The 19,542-nt window shown below is 47.1% G+C and overlaps 1 protein-coding gene across 1 annotated transcript in view; it reads right to left on the reverse strand.

Moving 5' to 3' along the window:
* Positions 1-19,496, reverse strand: part of LOC102846841 (chromosome unknown open reading frame, human C1orf198) — a 44,397-nt gene extending 24,901 nt beyond the window's left edge. Inside the window, exon 1 of the mRNA XM_006894550.1 lies at positions 19,158-19,496. Within this exon, the coding sequence (XP_006894612.1) occupies positions 19,158-19,496 (339 nt within the window). The remainder of the gene's footprint in view (positions 1-19,157) is intronic.
* Positions 19,497-19,542: the final 46 nt, after the last annotated feature.

Below are 19,542 nucleotides of genomic sequence, written 5' to 3' on the forward strand. Positions count from 1 at the left end.
CCACCGACCAAACTGTGCAGCTCTGCAACTGCATCCTGGCCCATCCTCACCCTTCTGCCCCCAACCCTCACCTCCTTGTACCCCCAATATGTTTTTGCCAATTAAAAAAAATATTAAAATAAAAAAAAGAAAGAAATCAGACATAAAGAGATAAATACTGTATGATTCCAATTATACAGAATTCATAGAATAAGTATGGAGATCCACGTTTATTAAGTAGTTAACATGATTACTATGGGCGGGGAAAGGGAAACGGGTAGTTATAGCTTAAAAGATAACAGACCTTATAAATATTTCTTTCCACCTCTCAGGGTGATAGAAAAACTGTAAACAGATTGTTAATGATGTTGGTTTCACAGGATGGTGAACTTACATGTCACTAAATTGTACCTGTAAAAATGATTGAAAGGCAAATACATTATTTTTTATTGTTATAAAAATTTGTAAAGGAATTTTTCAAGAATGGAGACAAGAATGTTTTAAAATCTCTGTGGCCCTCTAAATGTTATTCAAATTCATGAACCAACGACTAAAAGTAAAAGACGAAGAAACTGATTTCTACCAACGTCCGCATTATAAACTCGGCTGAATATGCAACAAGGATGCATTAATAGTAACTGGTGAGTGGAATGCCAAAACTGGAAACAAAGACGGGCTGGGAGTTGGAAAGTGGGGCCTTGGTAATAGAAATGAGGCCAGAGATCATATAATAGAATTTTGTCCAAACAAGGAGTAATTCAATTCAAATGCCTTTCTTTAAAAACTAGGAATGAAAAGAGAGAGAGAGAGAGAAACTAAAACTGGCAACTGTACATAACTCTCTCTTGAAGGAATACATAGGAACTAGGTGGACTACATCTGTAAAGGGAAATGACTGAGAAGCTCAGTATCACAGTCAGACAAAGGCCAGAGGCTGAACTGTAGGACCAACTCATGTTGCTATTATTGTTATGTGCCATCAAGTTAACTGTGACTCATAATGACTCATAATGTAGAATATCTCCGAACTTGGCCCTACACTGAGGCAGTCTCACTGCCTCCAAAAAACCTACTTCCCATTACCCTACTTACTGTGTCAGTCTACCTCATCCTGGGTCTCCTATGCTGTCCCTCTACCCTTCCAACGATGATATTCTTCAAGGAAAGGTCCTTCTGGCTACTTGTCCAAAGTATGTGAGACAGAGCTCCAAAATCCTTGCCTCCAAGCAGAAATTTGGTTTCAAGCTCTCCAAAACAGATCTGTTTGTTCTCCTGCTAGTCCATGGCATGTTCAAGACCCTCCTCGAGCACTACAACTCAGAGGCATCAGTTCTTCTGTTATATTTAGTCATGTCCAGCTCTCTGAGGCATAGCAAGTAATAGCGAAGACTATGGACTGGATCCGGTGTACCTTAGTCTCTAGACTAACATCATTGCTCCTTAGTACTCTGGAGAAGCCCCTGACAGCAGATGTTCCCAGTGCAATTCATCTTCTGATTTTCCAGATTGCTAGTGCCAAGAGTCTTGACTGTGGAGGCAAGTAAACTAAAATTTTTAACCTCAATCTCTTTTCCATCTATCATGGTGCTGCCACTTGGCACAGTGGTGAGAATCTTTGTCTTCTTGATATTGAGCTTCAATCCATATTTAAGACTACAGTCCTTGACTTTCTGGGCAAGCACTTCAGTTTCAGCAAGCAAGGTTGTGTCATCTGTATACTGCAGGTTGCTGATGAGTCTACCTCCAATGTTGTTGTTGTTATGTGCCGTCGAGTCATTTGTGACTCATAGTGACCCTATGTACAACAGCCCTAAACTCTGCTCTATCCTGTGCCAATCACACTGCCTCTGACAAACTCATCCCGATTACCCCAGTCACTGAATCAATCCACCTCATAGAAGGTCTTCCCCTCCTGCGCTGTCCCTCTACTCTACCCAGCATGATGTCCCTCTCTAAAGACCTGTCTCTCCTTACAACATGTCCAAAGTATGTCAGACGAAGCCCCAGAATCCTTGCCTCCAAGGAGCAGCCTGGTTTGACCCTCTCTAGGATGAATCTGTTTTCTCGGCAGTCCATGGTACATTCCATACTCTTCTCCAGCCCAAAGGCATCAATTCTCCTTCTATCCTCCCTAGTCATTGTCCAACTCTCTGATGCATAACAAGTGATTGCAAAAACCATGGCCTGTATCAGGCGCACCTTAGTCTCCAGAGAGACACCACTGCTCTTGAGTACTTTAGAGAGGTCCCTAACAGCAGACTTTCCCACTGCAATACGTTTTTTGATTTCCTGGCTGCTAGTGCCAAGACTGTTGACCGTGGAGCCGAGCAAACTGAAGCTGTGAACAATCTCAATCTCTTTGCCATCCATCCTGATGCTACCTCCAATACTAATCCTACATTCCTCTTCATAAAGTCCAGCCTCCCAAATGATCTGTTCTACACATAGATTTAAAATGTATGGAGACAGGATGCATCCCTGACGCACCCCTTCCTGGTTCTGTACCATGCAGTGTTTCGTTACTCTGTTCTAGCTACTGTTTCCTGGTCCGAGTATAAGTTTCATACGAACACAATCAAGTGCTATGCAATTCCCACTCTCCTGAAGGTTAGCCACAATTTGCTGTGATCTACACAAATACCTTTGCTTAGTCAATGAAACACAGGTAGATTCCTCTGGTACTTCTGGCTTTTGGCCAAGATTCATTTAACAATGGTGACAATGCTTTTAGTGCCACAGCCTCTTCTAAATCCTTCTTGTATTTCTAGTATTTCTGTTAATGTACTGTTTCAGTCATTTTTGGACAATCTTCAGCAAGATTTTTCTTGCATATTATAGCAGTGACATTGCTGGATAATTTCCACATTCTGTCAGGTCTCCTTTTTTTTGGAATGGGAATAAATATAGAACTCTTCCAGCCAGTTGGCCAGGTGGTTGTGTTCCATATTTCTTGGCACAACCTGGTGAGTATGCCCAGGGCTGCATCTGTTTGATGAAATAATGTCAACTCCGGGGGCCTTGTTTTTTGTCAGTTCCTTCAGAGCAGCTTGAACTTCCTCCTTTATCACCATTGCCTCTTGATCATATATTGTTTCATGAAATTCTTTTGTGCCAGCCAATTCTCTCTGGTATAATGACTCTGTGTACTCCTTCCATCTTCTTTTAATATTTCCTGGATCATTCAATATTCCTCCCATAGCATCCTTAAGTATTGCAACTGGAGGCTTGGATTTGTTCTTCAATTCATTCGGCTTAAGAAATGACAACCAAGTTCGGCCCTTTTGATTCTCCAACTCCAGCTCTTTGTACATTTCATTACTATAACTTGCTTTTTCTTTCTGAGCTTCTCTTTGAAATCATCTGCTCAACAGCTCCTTAATTTCCTGATCTCTTCCCTTTGGTTTGGCTTCTCAGCGCTAGAGTACAATATTTAAAGTCTCTTCTGACATCCTTCTCAGTCTATTCTTCCTCCTCTGCCTTTGTAATGACTTTTTCCAACCTCCCCTGATGATATTCTTGATAACCTCCCACAACTGTTCATATGCAAACTCAAACAGAAGTTGAAGAAAAAGAAAATAAGTCCACAAGAAACAAAATATGGAGTTCAGAGACCATTTCAAGAGCAGATTTGATTATCTGAACACTACAACCACAAGTTAAGATTAGACAAGTTGTGAGATGATAACAAGGACATCAGAAAAGACCAAAAAGGATGCCAGAGGAGACTCTAAAATTTGTTCTCAATCCTAAGGAAGGTAAAGTAAGAGGAAGAAATGGTCTTAGAACTGAACCGAGATTTCAAAGGGCAGCTTGAAAAGATAAAGCAAACTATTCTAACAAAATATGGAAAGACCTCAAGTTAGAAAACCAAAAGGTAAGAACACACTAAACATTTTTCAAACCAAAAGAATGAACTAAAAATTCAAGTTGCTAATTGCAATATGGAAGAATTCTATGGGTAAAATATGGAATAAGACTCACAAACACTCATTGCTGTTAAGCTGGAATCAATTTCTAGCTGATCCACACTGGCTCATCGTGATTTGCCAAAGCTGTAAATCCCATGGGAGGAGACTGACCATCTTTCTCTTACACATCAGCTGGTGAATTCTAATCGGAAGAGACCCACAGCCTCTGATTTACTAGTGCAACTCCCTGCAGACTACGCCACCAGAGCCTGCCTGGAATTACACAGTAAGCATCAAAAGGAGATTGGAAGAGCTCAGAAGCACTGTACCAAAAATAACTGGTTGATACTCCATGAGTTTGCAAATGGTCAAGAAACAATGATACTAAAGGAAGAAGTCCAAACTGCACTGGAGAACGCTGATTTTAAAAAAGGCCCTAGGAATTGACAGAATATAAATACAGGTTCTTCAACTAACAGATGTAGCCCTAAATATGTGCATTTGTTTATGTCAAGAAATTTAGAAGCTAGCTAGCTGACCAACTGACTGGAAGAGGTTCCTATTTGTGCCCTTCTGAAAAAAAAATCTGATTCAAGAGAATGCAAAAATTTTCTAACAATATTACTAAATCACACACTAGCAAAATCTTGTTAAAGATCCTTTCTAAAGAGCTGAAGTAATGCATTATCAGAAGAAATTCAAGCTGGATTCAGAAGAGGTGGTGGAACAAAAGATACTTTTCCTGATGACAGATGGATCTGGGCTCAAAGCAGAGACTATCAGAAAGATGTTTGTGTTTTATTGACCATAATATACAAAGGCGTCTGACTATGTGCCTCATAAGAAATTATGGATAACTTTAAAAATGGGAATTCCAAAACACAGAGTCTGAACAAACCAAGAAGCAGCTGTCTGAACAGAACAAGGGAACATTGCATGGTTTAAAATTAGGAAATTATGTGTCAACGCTGTATCCTTTCTCTAAACCTAATCAATCTGTATACTGAATAAATAATTTGAAAAGCTGGGCTATATGAGGAATATGGCAAAAGTGTGGTATGAAGACTTGTCAACATCCTGATAAGAAAATAACACAATGCTGCTTACCTATCTTAGACTTGAACATGTCCTGCTAAAGTTCAAGGCCATAGTCTTCAATGATGGTTACACTGATGGTGTTATTGAGTCACTAACAGCTCATATCAACCCCATGAACAACAGATCAAAACCTTGCCCTATTCTGCACAATACATGATCTCTGTCACACTCAAGTCCTTTGTTACAGCTGCTGTGTCAATCCATCTAGTTGAGGTTCCTCTCTTGCTCTGACCCTCCACCTTTCCCATCATGATGTCCTTTTCCAAGGACTGGCCCTCCATGCTCAGAGTCTGTGAGACAAAGTCCCACCATCCCTGCTTCTAACAAGCATCCTGGCTGCACTTCCTGCAAGACTGACATGGTGTGTTGTGTTGTTGTTGTGTTTTGGGTTTGTTGCTGGGTTGTTTTTTTCTTTTTTGTGGTCCTCAACACAGAGAAAGCAAAAAAATTCTCAAAACTGGACCAATAAACAGCATCATAATAAAGAAAGGAAAGATTAAAATTGTCAACTATTTCCATTTACTTGGATCCAGTATCAACACCCTTGGAAAGCACAGTCAATCAAATGACATAGTGCTTTGGGTAAACCTGCTGCCCACTCCCTATTCTAACAACAAAGACGTCCCTTTGTGGACTAAGATATACCTGACCCAAGCCACGGTATCTGTCATTGCCTTACTGGCTTATGAAGTTTGAACAATGAATAAGGAAGACCATAGAGGTCTCGATGCCTTTGTGCTGGAGAAGAATACAGAATATACCACGAACTGCCAAAAACCAAACACCTCTGTGTTGGGAGAAGTGCAACGAGTGTGTTCCATAAAGGCCAGGCTGGTAAGTCTTCGCCTCACACACTTTGGGCATGTTGTAAGGAAAGGTCAGTCCCTAGAGAAGAGCTCCATGCTTGGAAGAGCACAGGATTAGCAAAAAGTAAGGAAGACCTTCAACAAGATGGAGCGGCACAGAGCCTGCAGCAGTGGGCTTCAGCTCAGCAGAGTTTGCAAGGGTCGGGCAGGGCCTAGCTCTGCTGTGCACAAGGTTGTTATGGGTGGGAGCCAAATCTTAACAATATAATACAGTTCTTTCCAGCTTTGAGTTCAGCAATTTATGCTGGGAGCTCGAAAGAGGCCACTATAGAATGTTTCTTGGTGAATAAACTGGCCAAAGCTGCAGGTCCCAGGCAGCTGGCCTTTGCTCTCCTCGACTCACCCATTGCACCAGCTAACACCACACTCCTGGCTGCAACCAAGGCCATGTCAGATATCAGAAACCCCATCACACGCAATCTGAAGTTTGCCACTAAGATGTAGAAAGCATGTTGCTGATTTTGTTTTTTAAATTATTTAGTTACAATGAATTTATTAACTGGGGGTGATTTCTCTCTAGACATCAGGCCTATTTCAGATTTATTCTAAACAAGCACATTCAATCTTCATTTCACACGTGAACTTGCACTTTTTAAAGTTCCCCCTTAAAGCAGTTGACTAAGCCTGTTCTTATTGCTGTGTGCTGCCGAATCACTCCAACTTGGTCCTCGTCCTGTAGGCTATCTAAGCTGCAACCTTTCCAGGAGCAGATGGCCAGGTATGCTCTCCCTCTGGGCTGGTGGGCTCACCCCGTCCACTGTTCAGCCAGCCATCTGCCACCTGGGCTCCTTCATTCCAGACTACTGAGTATGTCTCGTGTATTATTTTGCACTTTTCCAACTTCAGGGCCCGTTAGTCTTGTTCCACCCCTGAGGGGTTCCTGGTGAAGTTCCTAACGGGTGAAGGTTGTGAGGCTTGCAGCTAGCCAGGAGGGAGGGAAGGAGGCCAGCAGAGTCCTCAGAAAACAAATGCTAAGCCTCCTGCTACCACCTGAGAGGCAGAAGTGGAGCATCTCTGTAACACTCTATTATCTTCGGCATGAGGCCATATCTCTAAGATCCTCCTCAGCAAACCAGACTTTCCTGTCAATACTTCCCTCTCTGCCCTGGAGGACACTGGCCTGTCATAGGGATCCTCCTTCCTCTCCGTTCTGCTCAGAGTCCACACTGGGATTGTTTATAAACATCTAAAATCAAAGCTGCAGGACTAAGAGCAGCATCCCCCTGGAAAGTGAGAGCCACCACTGGGATGGGGTGGGGGTGGGGTGTCTTCTTTCCTACATTGGCTTAGTTTAAACAACAAACGTCCCCCTAAGGCAGCCAATCAGAGCCCTAGAGACCCCACCAGCCAAATCCAGAGGAGGCCAAAGCAATCTGTCCCTCGTGCTGGGCCACTCCTGGTCAGGTGGCTACAACCACCTGTTCATGAAGGATCAAGGCTGGAGGAGAAGTAAACGCAGGTCACACGCCAGCTATTCCCCAGAGGCCCTCTCCATCTCAACTTTGTGATATCCTGATCTTGACTGCGTCCCAGTTTCCTGCAAACAGGACTGAACTAGTCACTTTAAAAAAAAACAAACGCTGCCTAGGTCACTGGGACAGGTGACTTCACTGATGAGCTTATTTCCTTTCATTCTTCCCTGTCGGCCTGGAACCCTGCTTCCCGTTGCTAACAGGAGGCCACACAACTCTGGTCACTCGTCCCTGGTGCACAAGTGCCCATGCCCACCTCCTAGCTCCCCACCAAGCCACACATGTGCATGGATGCCAGGATGGTGCTGCTCTGTGGGTGCCCTACTCCCTCAGATAAAAAGCCCAAGCAAGCATCTACAGTTTGCTGAGGAGGGGACCCCAGTTTTGTGGGACAACACTTTCACCCATCCTACTTCAGGGCAGACCAAGATAAGCTCTCACCTTCTGTGCCAGAGACACCACGACAATGCTTGGAAATAAACAGAGACTAGTCCAGCTTGGAGGCTGCAGGCTAAGGAGGACTAGGGAGAAAGGTCTGGAGTTGCTTCTGAAAACCAGCCAGTGAGAACCCTGCGTCATCATTTCCTATCAGTGTGCAAGGGCCACATGCCAGAGGCCAGCAAAGCAGGCACCCGCAGCTGCATGAGCACACGCAACAGGGCAAATGGACAGCCTCCAAAAATGCTTCCAGACTCTAGCATAGCTGAAATCATAGTTAAGATCGTCTTTACTATCAAAGATGCTTTACAGCATTCAAAGGGTTGGCACAAAAGTTGTAAATGCATTTTTAGTAACATTGTTTCACCAACACCACAGCTCTGTAACTGTACAGAAGTCCCTTAACTGACTTTTCTGTACAGATATGGAAGTTCACTTTTTCAAAGATCACATCATGCTTAGAAGGTTGAGTTCTGGAAAAAAAAAATCAGATTCCCCAAAAAGTACTTAGTTATTCTTGGACTATTCAAAAGCAACTTCAGGATCAGTATTCCACTGTGGGCTCAAGTAACCATGTGGCCACTGTTTTGCCAGAGCATACCACTTAGGTAGGTTTCTGGTTCAGAGACTACATCTTGCTTGAAAGTTGGGAAATTTAAGCTGAGAAACGGGAGAAATTAGAGAAACAGGCTGGGTGACGCTGAGGGGAGGGGAGGGGGCTGCCCCTGTCACTAATGACTCAATCACTACTAAAGGTAGTGGCCTCCATGGTCCAGGTCATGCTGGCGGTGTCCACAGATGACCACAGAGCAAGCCCTGTGGACATGAAGAGGCTGGCTGACTCCAGAAGCAAGTGGCCTGGGCTACCTGTCAGCTCAAGGACACAACCACATAGCACCAGGACAAGGTGACAGACCAAGCTGTATATCTAGTGTCTGATTCCTAGTTCCAGTCACAATTTAAATGGTATTTCTCTGCAGGTGGAGGATGGTCTATCCCTTCCCATGTACGTACAGCCTCCAAAAACCTGCTGCAAGGCCAGCAGTGAGTTGGTTCTAACTGTATGGCAGTGGGCGGGAAGGAGGGAGGGAATATAATATTTCAGCTGTCTCACATTAGTAATAGGAGTGAGGAAGAATGACTAAAATGTTCTCTCTCTCTCTCTCTCTCTCACCAATTGCTTCATTTTAGGGACTAAACAAAACAAAACAAAAAAAAAAAAAGAGAAGAAAACCAAGCTTGATGCTGTCAAGTGATTCAATTCACATCGAGCCTCCAGCAAGGAGAACAACCTCAGAGGGTTTCCAAGGTTGTAATCTCTACAGACGTGAAACAGCTACATCTCTCTCCTTTGGAGCAGCTGGCTGGTGGACCTGAACTACCAACCTTGTGGTTCACAGCCAAACACAAAACCACTCCACCACATTTTTAGGGCTGTGGTGCTGGAGAAGAGTATTAAATAACACAGAGACTGATAAAAGAACAAACAAGTCTGTCGTGGAGGAAATGCAACCAGGGTGCTCCTTAGAGGCAGGGATGGTGAAACTTCATCTTAGACACTTTGGGCACAACGTCAGGAGTCGCCTAGAGAGGGACATTGTACTGGGAAAGGAGGAGAGGAAGACCCTCACTGAGATGGCATGACAAGGTGACTGTAACACTGGCTCGAGCGTATCAGAGGTGATGAGAACGGCACAGGACAGGGCAGGGCTCAGATCTGTTACATGGTAGAGAAGGTGAGGCTGGTACAGGACACTGCAAGGCTCAGACCCGTTGTTCACAGGGTCACCGTGAGCTGCAGTGGGCATGATGGCATCTAACAACAATTTGAATATTTTCAGAATCAACTGTTTTCCCACTGACCTATAATGTATTTAACTCTGCTGAGATCAGGGATACCAGAATACAAAGCTACAGTCCTGAGAACAGGAAAGCAGTGGCCATCTGACTGAAAAGCAAATTCTAGCGAGAATGTAAATTCAGCAGGCAGACTGGCGGGATGTGTGAGTGAGTGAGTGTGTGTGTGTTTAACAGCAAGGTAGGTCGCTAGATACATACATATGGGGGTGTGGGGCAGGTGGAGAGGAGGGCTAGGAAATGGACAAAGAGGAAGGAATCTGAACAGACAGGATCTGGCCTCATTCAAGGCATCTCTCCCAATGTTATGTCAACCTCTGGAGCTCATGTGCACAATGGTTACACTTGGCTATTCACACCACTACTTACACCACAAGACAGTAGGATCATCCCCCCAGCAGATCTGCCAGGAAAGGCATGGCGGTTCAGCCCCGATCTGTGGCCTTGGGGACCCCAGCAGGCAGCAGTTCTACTTGGTCGCATGGGGCCACCATGCCAAAGCTGACTTGCTGGCAATGGGTTGTGTGAATCTGGTCTTCAGAGTGTAAAAGGATCCGCACAACTAAAGATAACCCCACGCCTGCAAACATGCTTCCAAGTTCTACCCCTCCCTCCCTGACAGAGAGCTAGTCACCTAATCTGCTTGCAAGGCCTGTTCTGGGAGGCACTGGGCCACCAGGCTAGGAGCCTAGAAAGGAAGGGGCCAGCATCAGATTAGCACCTCTGCCCCTTAGTCTGCCAAGGAGGGTGCAAGCCAGGTGCTGCTCTGTAGGGTGCCTGCAGGCCCTGGGGAGGGGGAGGGAGAGAAACACCCCAAGCATCTCCTCTTCATTGTCCCCCTCCCCCGGCGGCACACATCCATCCAGCTGTTGTCAGAATCACAGTCCCATACACCCTGCCCCCCCCACCCCGGAAAGTCCAAGCAACTGAGAGCATGACACCTGTACTCCCTTTGTGTTTTCTTCAAAGGGCCAAGTTCACATGCAGAGAGCCACAGGTCCAACACCAAGAAGGCATCCAGCCACATTCAGTCTATGCCATGCATCGAACAAAGTCTGAAGGCATGAGCAAAGCACTAGCAAGACACCAGCACCACGTCTGCATGGTTTGAAGTGGTCAATGATGACATACAATGTCACAGCTGGACAGTTACTTACACACACACTGAGCATCTAGGCTGGCCTGCAACCAAGCCCCCAAGGCCAGCAGATGCCTGGACCCTAAGAAGGACAGGCCAGGCTGGCCTCTTGGAGGTGGTCTGGAGCAACCAGAACCCTGCCTTGTCCACCTGGACCCTCCAGAGGCAGCTCAGCAATGATCACAGAACCCACATATACTCCCAGGTCCCCCAGGAGCATGCCAGGATGGGGATGTATTAGGGGCTGTGGGCACACCAGGATGGGGATGGGCTAAGGGATCAGTGGGGCCACTAGGATGGGGATGTGCTGGGGGCAGTGGGCATGATAGAACAGGGGCAGACTAGGGGAACAGTGGACACATCAGGACAGGGATAAGCTGGGGGAAGCAGTGGGCACCAGGACAGTGATGTGCTGGGGCAGTGGGCACACCAGGATGGGGATGGGCCAGGGGGCTAGTGGACACACCAGGATGGGAATGGGCTGGGCATGCCAGGATGGAGATAGGCAGGGGGCAGTGGACATGCCAGAATGGGGATATGGTGGGGGGTAGTGGACAAGCCAGGATGGCAACATGCTGGGGGCAGTGCCAGGATGGGGAGGGGCTGAGAGAGGAGTGTACACGCCAGGGTGGGGAGGGGCTGGCAGAGGAGTGTACACGCCAGGGTGGGGAGGGGCTGGGAGAGGAGTGTACACGCCAGGGTGGAGACATGCTGGGGAGGCAGTGGTCACAGCAGGATGGAGGGCATACCAGGACAGGGATGTGCTGAGGGGCAGTATACACACCAGAATGGGGATGGGTTAAGAGAGCAGTGGGCAGGCAAGGACAGGGATGGGCTAGAAGGGACAGTGAGCACTCAAGAAACAGCAATGAACTAGGGGGGTGGAGGACACTCCAGGAACAGGGAAAAGCTGGAGGGAGCAGTGGCCACTCCAGGAACATGGATGAGCTAGGGGGACAGTGAGTACTCCAGGGTACTGATAAGTTTGGGAGGAACAGGGACAGGCTAGGGGGGCACTGGACACTCCAAGGCACAGATAGGTTTGAGGGGGCAGTGGGCACTCCAGAATGGAGATGGGCTGGGGAGCAGTAGGTACTCCAGGATGGTGACAGACTGGGGGGCAGTGAGCTGGGCAGCAAGGCTGCTAGACAGAGTCCTGCCCAGAAGACCGGGTAGGTGTCTCTAGGTCAGGGTGGGTGCTACTCAGGCCCTAAAAAGGAGGTTAAGGCTGAAAGGTGAACGATGTCACTGAGATGTACACAGGAAAAACATTCCCTTGGTTAAAAGGCAAACAAGTCTGTCTTGGAAGAATTGCAGTCAGGGCGCTCCAGTGGAGGCAAGGGCAGTGAAACTCCGTCTCAGATACTGTGGGCATGTTGTCAGGAAAGGTAGTCCTTGGGAAAAGACATCACGCTGGGAAAGGTGGAGGGTCAGAGGAAGAAAAGACTTCCAACAACAGACTGACACTGTGACTGTAAACAATGGGCATGAATTTATACAGAGATCATGAGTGTGGTGCAGCTTAGAGCAATTTTCCAGTCTGCTGTTTATAGGGTCACTATGAAGCGTGGTTGACCCAAAAGCAACAACAAGCAAAAAAATGCATGTATAGGTGTCTCTCTCTCTCTCTCTCTCTGTCTGTCTGTCTCTCTCTCTCTCTCTCTCTCTCTCTCTCTCTCTCTCTCTCTCTCTATATATATATATATATATATATATATATATATACATATAAAACACATTGCCATCAAGTTGGAATGGACTCACAGTGGGTTTTCCAGAAGCCATATATCAGAAGGGAAGAGACTGCCAATCCCTCCCACACAGCAGCTGGATTTGAACCACTCATCCTTGGGTTGGCAGTGCAATTCTCTATCCACTAAGTCACAAAGTTTCCTACATATCTATGTTGTTAGGTGTCATGGAGTCAAGTATGACTCACAGTGATCCTATAAACAACTGATTGGAAATTTGCCCATCCTCATGATCTCTGATATATTCATGTCCATAATTATAGTCACTGTGTGAATCTATAGACCATCCATGAACAGGAGATTTGAACTCTGTCCTACGCAGTACCATCCTCATCATATCTGACCCACCAGAGCCCACTGCTGCAGTCATTGTGTCAATCCACCTGGTCAGGAGTCTTCCTTACCCTGGCCGTCCCTCTACCTTTGCAAGCATGATGTCCCTCTCCAAGGAATAGCCTCTCCTAGCAACATGCCCACAGTATTTGAGATAAAGCTTTGCCATCCTTGCCTCCAAGCACTCTGGCTGCACCTTCTCTAAGGCATCTCTATTTGTTCTTTTGACAGTCCATGGGATATTCAGTATCTTCTCCAACACCACAGCTCAAAGGCACCAATTCTTCTATCAGCCTTATTTACTGTCCAGCTCCCAGTTTATCTATGTAGGTAGGTACAAACGTATACAAGACATATGCATATATGGCTATCTGTGTGTGTATATATGTATGTATGTGTGAAAATGCAAATATATTCATGTGTAATATGAATGGGGAACTGTGATGGATTCTTTTTAGACATAAACACCTCCCCGGGTTGGTTTTCTTGGTAGAAAGTATTAACACAGTCTCCTGGGACAACTCTGTAAACTTACATAACACACAGCTCATACAGCTTCTATTCTACACCCTAGTTTGATGAGTAGCATATGGGGCTTTAAAAAGCTTGCAAACAGTAATTGATGATATATCATCAGCCTGCACTTATCCAGAACAGAAGAGGAAACTGAAGAAGACCCAAAGCTGAAACGAGTGTACTGGGCTGTCGGCATACATGAACCACGACCGCATCCCGAGACCAGGAGCAGGCGCTGTCCAGCTACCACCAACAGCCGTCGTGATGGGATCCTCACGGAATGGGAGACAAACGTATGACAAAACCTCAAGTTCTTCCCACTCAAGGCTCCCTGCTGTCACTATTACCCTGTGAGAAACTCTTTGCATTGAGAGCTGAAATGAGTACCAGACATTATCATTTCATTTAATACCAAACAGACCCACAAAAATAAAGAACATCATCCATGAGTGAAGTGCACGTTAAAAATCACCTTGATAAGACCGCACTGTCAGTATTTCCTTTAAAACAAAGATAGGAAGGTAAGAGCATAGGAAAATGAGAATACAGAAACAGAACCAACAGAATGGAAGGAAATCACGAGATTTCTACTTTTTAAAGACATAATCAATGAAAATGAACAATTTGTGTGGAAATCGTTGAATGGGAAACTAAAACCTTCCCCCTTCATAGGACAATAATACAGTACTACTTTTTATAAAATTTGGGTTTTTTCCTATTTATTAACAGAAGCAGACTAAGATGACCCTTAGACAGTTCCTAAAACCTCCCAAAGTGAGTCATTCCCAAAAGACAAGCTCAGGACAAGCGACAGCCATGAAAGCATCCTCACTGCAGACGTGCCTCGGCGGACTCACTCCTAAGGGCTGGTCCCTCCACTACACAGTGCCCTGAACTGGTTCCTGTCAACTACTGGGCTGCACCATCACCCCAAAGTCTCACAAGGTGAGGAACTTGCTTTTGGCACCAAAAGGCCTTCACAGCAAGTACTTTTCCTCTTCCTGTGGGCAGAGACAGCTGGTCTCTGAGTTCTGTTTACAGACAGGGCTTGAGGAACTGGTGGCCTTGTGTTCACACTGTGCTTGAGGGAGACCTGGGTTTGATTCCCATTGACACACCTCATGCACAGCCAACACCTGTCCGTAGAGATGTAAGTTTTGCTTTGACACTGAGCAGATTTAAGGGGAGCTTCCAGACTAAGCTAGGCCTCGGGACCTACAACGCAAAACCCAGCCACTGAAAATTGCTCATTTGCACAATGGTACCTGCCTCAACTGATCCTGGGGCAACCAGGGACAGAGAGCTCAGTTTATATGCTGGGGTCACACTAGGGCTGACCTAATGATACCCAATAAAGCTACATCCCTCCAGTATCTAATATAATTCAACTTTCTACTGTCCAAACAGGAGTGGCATCCACCTTTGAAACAGCTTGTCTCCTGAAACTCTATGAACTTGGAGAAATGATGACAGTTATAAAAGTGTTCAGGTCTTTCATTCACAGGGTTGCTATGAGTCGTCCACGACTCGACAGCACTTAACAACAACAACACCATAGAGAGAGCTCTGTTAGCCTTTTGGACAGAAAGTGATGTCACCAAACCAAAGGTGGGTGATTTTAACCTGTGGCTGTCAGGCCTGGTTTTAACTGGTTTTGGTCAAACATTCTTTTAAGTGGTATAGCACTGATCTGTCCATTTGCTGTACAGAGGTAACTCATACTTGCTGTGATGCTAAACACTGTGACGCTGATGTGTCAAATGCGATAATGTTTACCCATGGTGGGCAGTGTTTGGTGGAGCTCCCTGATTAAAACAAGCTTGGAAGCAGAGCTTGCCTCTGGAAACCCTATGAACTTGGAGAAATTACCAAAGTTATACAAGTGTTCATATTTTTCCATAGGGTCGCTATGAGTCATCTACAACTCACCACCGTCCAAACAGAGTCAATGTATAGTTTACAGCTTTTAGAAGCTGTAAACCTAGCCCCTCATTCATTTCTGCAAACTACCAGATGGTAAAATGACTTGGGAGAGTGTACAGTATGACTCAGTCCGGCTGTGTCACTTGGGATGGAGTCAGGAGAGTCACAGGGGAAGACTGCTACCATTAGGGCAGGTGGACTGAAGCCTGCTCTGGCTGGTGTGACAGTTGAGAGGAGAAGCCCTAGCACTGCTAGCACTGCGGGACCAGGCCACTGAGGCCCCAAGCAGAGTGGTTTGTACCAGCAATCTATTTACTTCAGAACAATGAAAGCTCTTCCCAGGCAGAGACAGAGTGATCAGCTGGCCTGACAGATGCCACTATCCACAGTTCCACTAGTGTCCACAGGCCACTCACCCTCGTCGCCTCCACTGCAGCCTCCTGCTGGTGGGATTTCCACGGGAGAGCGGAGAAAACCAGACCTGCAGCTGGTCATTTATTATGGCGGGGAGTCCAGTGACGCCAGAGCCAGAGTTGAAACCCAAGACCGGCAGGAAAGCCAGACCTCCTTGCTATGGCCCTCAGAAAGGCTGCAGGGCCAGTGTTTCCAGGGGTCTTCATCTGCCAGGCCCACCCTGCTTGTCTGCTAAAGCTGGACACTGTCCAAGGTCTGCCCAAGGACACTGGGCTCTTCCCACCTGGTGCCCTGCACCACAAGGCACTGGTGGCCTGGCCTGTACTTTCCACACTTGATTCAGCACCTTTCTCAACTTGATTCAGTTCCTTTCTCAAGCCGAGGCCTGACCGACACAGCCGGGCACACACCCACAGCCATGCTACAAGGCTGTGAGACTCAGCTCTAAGAAGCTGAGCCAGTGTCCTGCAGGGTCCACGTGGCAGGGTCCATATGGGCTCTAGTAATGGTCCTTTTGCCTTCAAATCACACCAGGCTCAAGAACCCACAACTAAGCTGACATTTAGCATGCAGCAGAATGAAAAATCACATGGGCACATCTCTCCTGATTGGTGATACAAGGTTCCCACACAGCATGGCTTTGTTCATTGTAAGCGGATATTTACTGCAACCAGACACCAAGCAGGACAGACCATCACCTCTGCACATCTATAAGGACCTACAGCTTCACTTCCTCTCATGTGCTTATTCACGAATCTCCAGAAGCGGTTCTGTCTGAGCAGGGATAGTAGAAGGTGTTTGTAGTCACACACCTTGGCCTGAAAATTTGTCAGCTCTTAACACTTCCCCAGTTCAGGGGAGGCCAGCATGGAGAGGTACACAAAAGTGACAGCCAGCAAAGATAAACACAATCATATACACAAACTTGCATCCTCAGTAATATCAGACACTCGGCTACAAGCAGAAGAAAACTTGAACAGAGGGACAAGATGGGCAGGCATGTGGAGGCAAAGGAGATTACAGCCATGACTACAAAGTGTTGGCAGGCGACACTCTCTAGATACCTACTATACATATTTGGAGCTTTAGGGACTAGTGGGCAGTTTGAATCCACCAGTAGTTCTGAAGGAGATAGATGGGCACTCTCCTTCCATGTGACTTACAGACTCTGAACACCTCCTGGTGGGTCACCTATGAATTGGATCCAACTTGACAAAACATATTATCAATATACAGACAGCCATATAAGACAGATAGATGTGCTGTAAACAGATTCATGTGTATGTACAATATACCAAATGGGGCAACTTATTAAAAACTTCCTAGTCACATCCCAACACCCGAGGGAATGAGCTGCTGGGCCTGACAGTGCTCGATCTTCTACTTTGGTAATAGCTACTGAGGTCCTATCAGCTTAAGAGCAGCCATCTAACATGCAGCTACTGACCTCTCCCAGAGAGAAGAAGACTGAAGAAAATCAAGTCTAACATTTGTCCAGAGGGCTAACCAGGCACATGAACCTCAGAGCTGTGACCATGAGGCCAGAAGGACTAGACAGTGCCCGATTCTCACTGCCACCGGCCCTAAGAGGGGTCACAAAAGGAGGTCCTGGGTGGAGAAGGGGGAAATGTGTACCCAAACTCTGAGTCATAGAAATGATTGGGCTTAATTGAGAGATAAAGGTGGATCTCCCAAGACTCTGTCATCTAATCACCCTTCAAGTTTGGGACTGAAATCATACCCATGACTCAACCTCCAGCCAAACAAACAGGCCTAAGTGACCACTCTGTGGACGTGCTCACTCCTTAGAACTGTCAACCTTCCAAGGTCAGCACAGCAGTATCTGCCCAGGGATACAGCTCAGAAGGTGGGAATGGAGATAAGAAACACAGGGAGGAGATGGGCAGACAACGCAGACACTGCAATCAATGTCATAAAACATAATGTGTACAAATTGTTGACAGGAAAGCCAACCTGCTTTTTTACTCCAATTACAATGTTTTTGTTGTGCACTGCTGAGTTGGAACCCAGCGGGTTTTCAGAGGCTGTAAATCCCACAAGGGATTGTCCATCCTTCTCCCTCAGAGCAGCTGGCAGATTCCAACCGTTTGCTTCACACTGCTAGGTTACCAGAGTCCCACAATCACCTTTCAGTGAGGAGTGAGTTTTGTTTTGCTTTGGTTTGTTGTTGGTTTTGGGGTTGTTGTTTTTTTTAAAACAAAACAAACAAACAAACAAAAAACCAGATATGGGGGGAAAGGCTCCTAGTTTACTTCCCTGTTATTTCTCTGGTAAAGCTCTGAGTTGAAAACCCAGAAAAGAATTTTCTTTTAATTCTGTCAGAATAAGGCAATGCGGGCAGTTTATTTTTCACCCTTTCACACTCACCTCACATTCAAGTGGTCTTATTACCATGAACTTTTTGAATGAATAAAATATATCAGCACACTCGGGCCTGAAAATCAGACTAAGCTGGTAACTACAATTATTTCCACAGTCAGTAACTTTCTCTGAAACACTCTCCACACTGAGCCCCTGCAGACTCAGAGCAGTGGTCAGCAAGGTGCAAGCTTCATTTGTATATATATATATATATATATATATATAGTCACTCATTTTGAGTCTGTTCTTCATCCATCAGGGTTTAGTTTGAAAGTCCGAACACATGGTTTGAATTCTAGTGGCACCAAAGAGGTGAAAACTAAAAAGGAGATCTGAAGTTTCTTAGCAACACAAAGCCCTGCAGCGGTGCCCCTCACAGAAGTCTGGAGCGACACCAGCGCACCCCAAGGCTTGCCGAGCATCACAAGCCCTCGAGCCTCACCTCCTCCAGCGAAAAAGTGGGCGCCACAAAACGGACCCGCAAGACCTAAACAGTGGACCAGGCTCACCCGGCCAATATCTCGGGGCTGTCTAGGGATTCCGTTCTCCACTTCCACCACTTCTAACCTTGGCTAGCAGGCAAATCCTTCTTGCTCACAACCACCCTGTGGTGGGTATTATTATCCTTGTTCTCCACAGGCATTAACTGAGGCGCTGAGAGACGTCACCAGGCCACGCAGCCTGAAGTGGTGGGGCTCGGCTAGAACCCACGCTGCTCTGGTTAAAAGGCTCTGCTCTGTCACTCAGGGTTGGTCCGCTCCTGGCGAAGCAGGCTATCCTGTAGCGTGGACAGAAGGCCTTTAAAGACCCTCTGCTCTCGGGACTGCCCCCCTGCTCGGCCCCCAGGGCCGTACCCCTCAAGTTCGCGCGGGGACACCTCCCCCCTCGACCCCCAAGTCCTCGCCGGGACGGCTCTCCCCTCGGCCCCCCAAGTTCGAACCAGGAAGCCCCTCCCCTCCGTCGCCGAGACAGTGCCCCTAAGTCCGCTCAGGGACGCCCCTCCCCTCGGCCACCCGAGCACTGTTCCCAGGCCCCTGCAGGGACGTCCCTCCCCCTCCCCCCCAGCCCGGACGCGCGCCCACCTCATCCCCGAAGCGCACGATCTTCTGGCCGGTGGGCGGGCGCGGGCCGGGGAGGCCGCCGGGCGCGGGGTCCGGGGCGCGGGGCGCGGCGTAGCGCGCCTGGACGTGCGGGCCCACCAGGTGCTGGTCGATGACCTCGTCCTGCTGCGCCGGGGCCAGCCGCTCCCACTCGGGGCCGTACTTCTCCCGGACCTTTTCCTTGTCCTGCATGATCTTCCTGGCCATAGGGCTCAGCGACGAGAAGTAGGTGAAGCGCTTTCGCTCCTTGTCGTCCAGAGGCCGGTTCCCGTTCATGACGGCTGAGCGCGAGGCCGCGATTGCCGCCGCCATGGAGGCCATGGCAGGACCCTGCCCAGCGCGCCGCCGCCCGGCACGCACCGCCCCC

Source organism: Elephantulus edwardii, unplaced genomic scaffold (assembly GCF_000299155.1).
Source record: "Elephantulus edwardii isolate Elephantulus edwardi_28Jun2011 unplaced genomic scaffold, EleEdw1.0 scaffold00146, whole genome shotgun sequence".
Classification (NCBI taxonomy): Eukaryota; Metazoa; Chordata; class Mammalia; order Macroscelidea; family Macroscelididae; genus Elephantulus; species Elephantulus edwardii.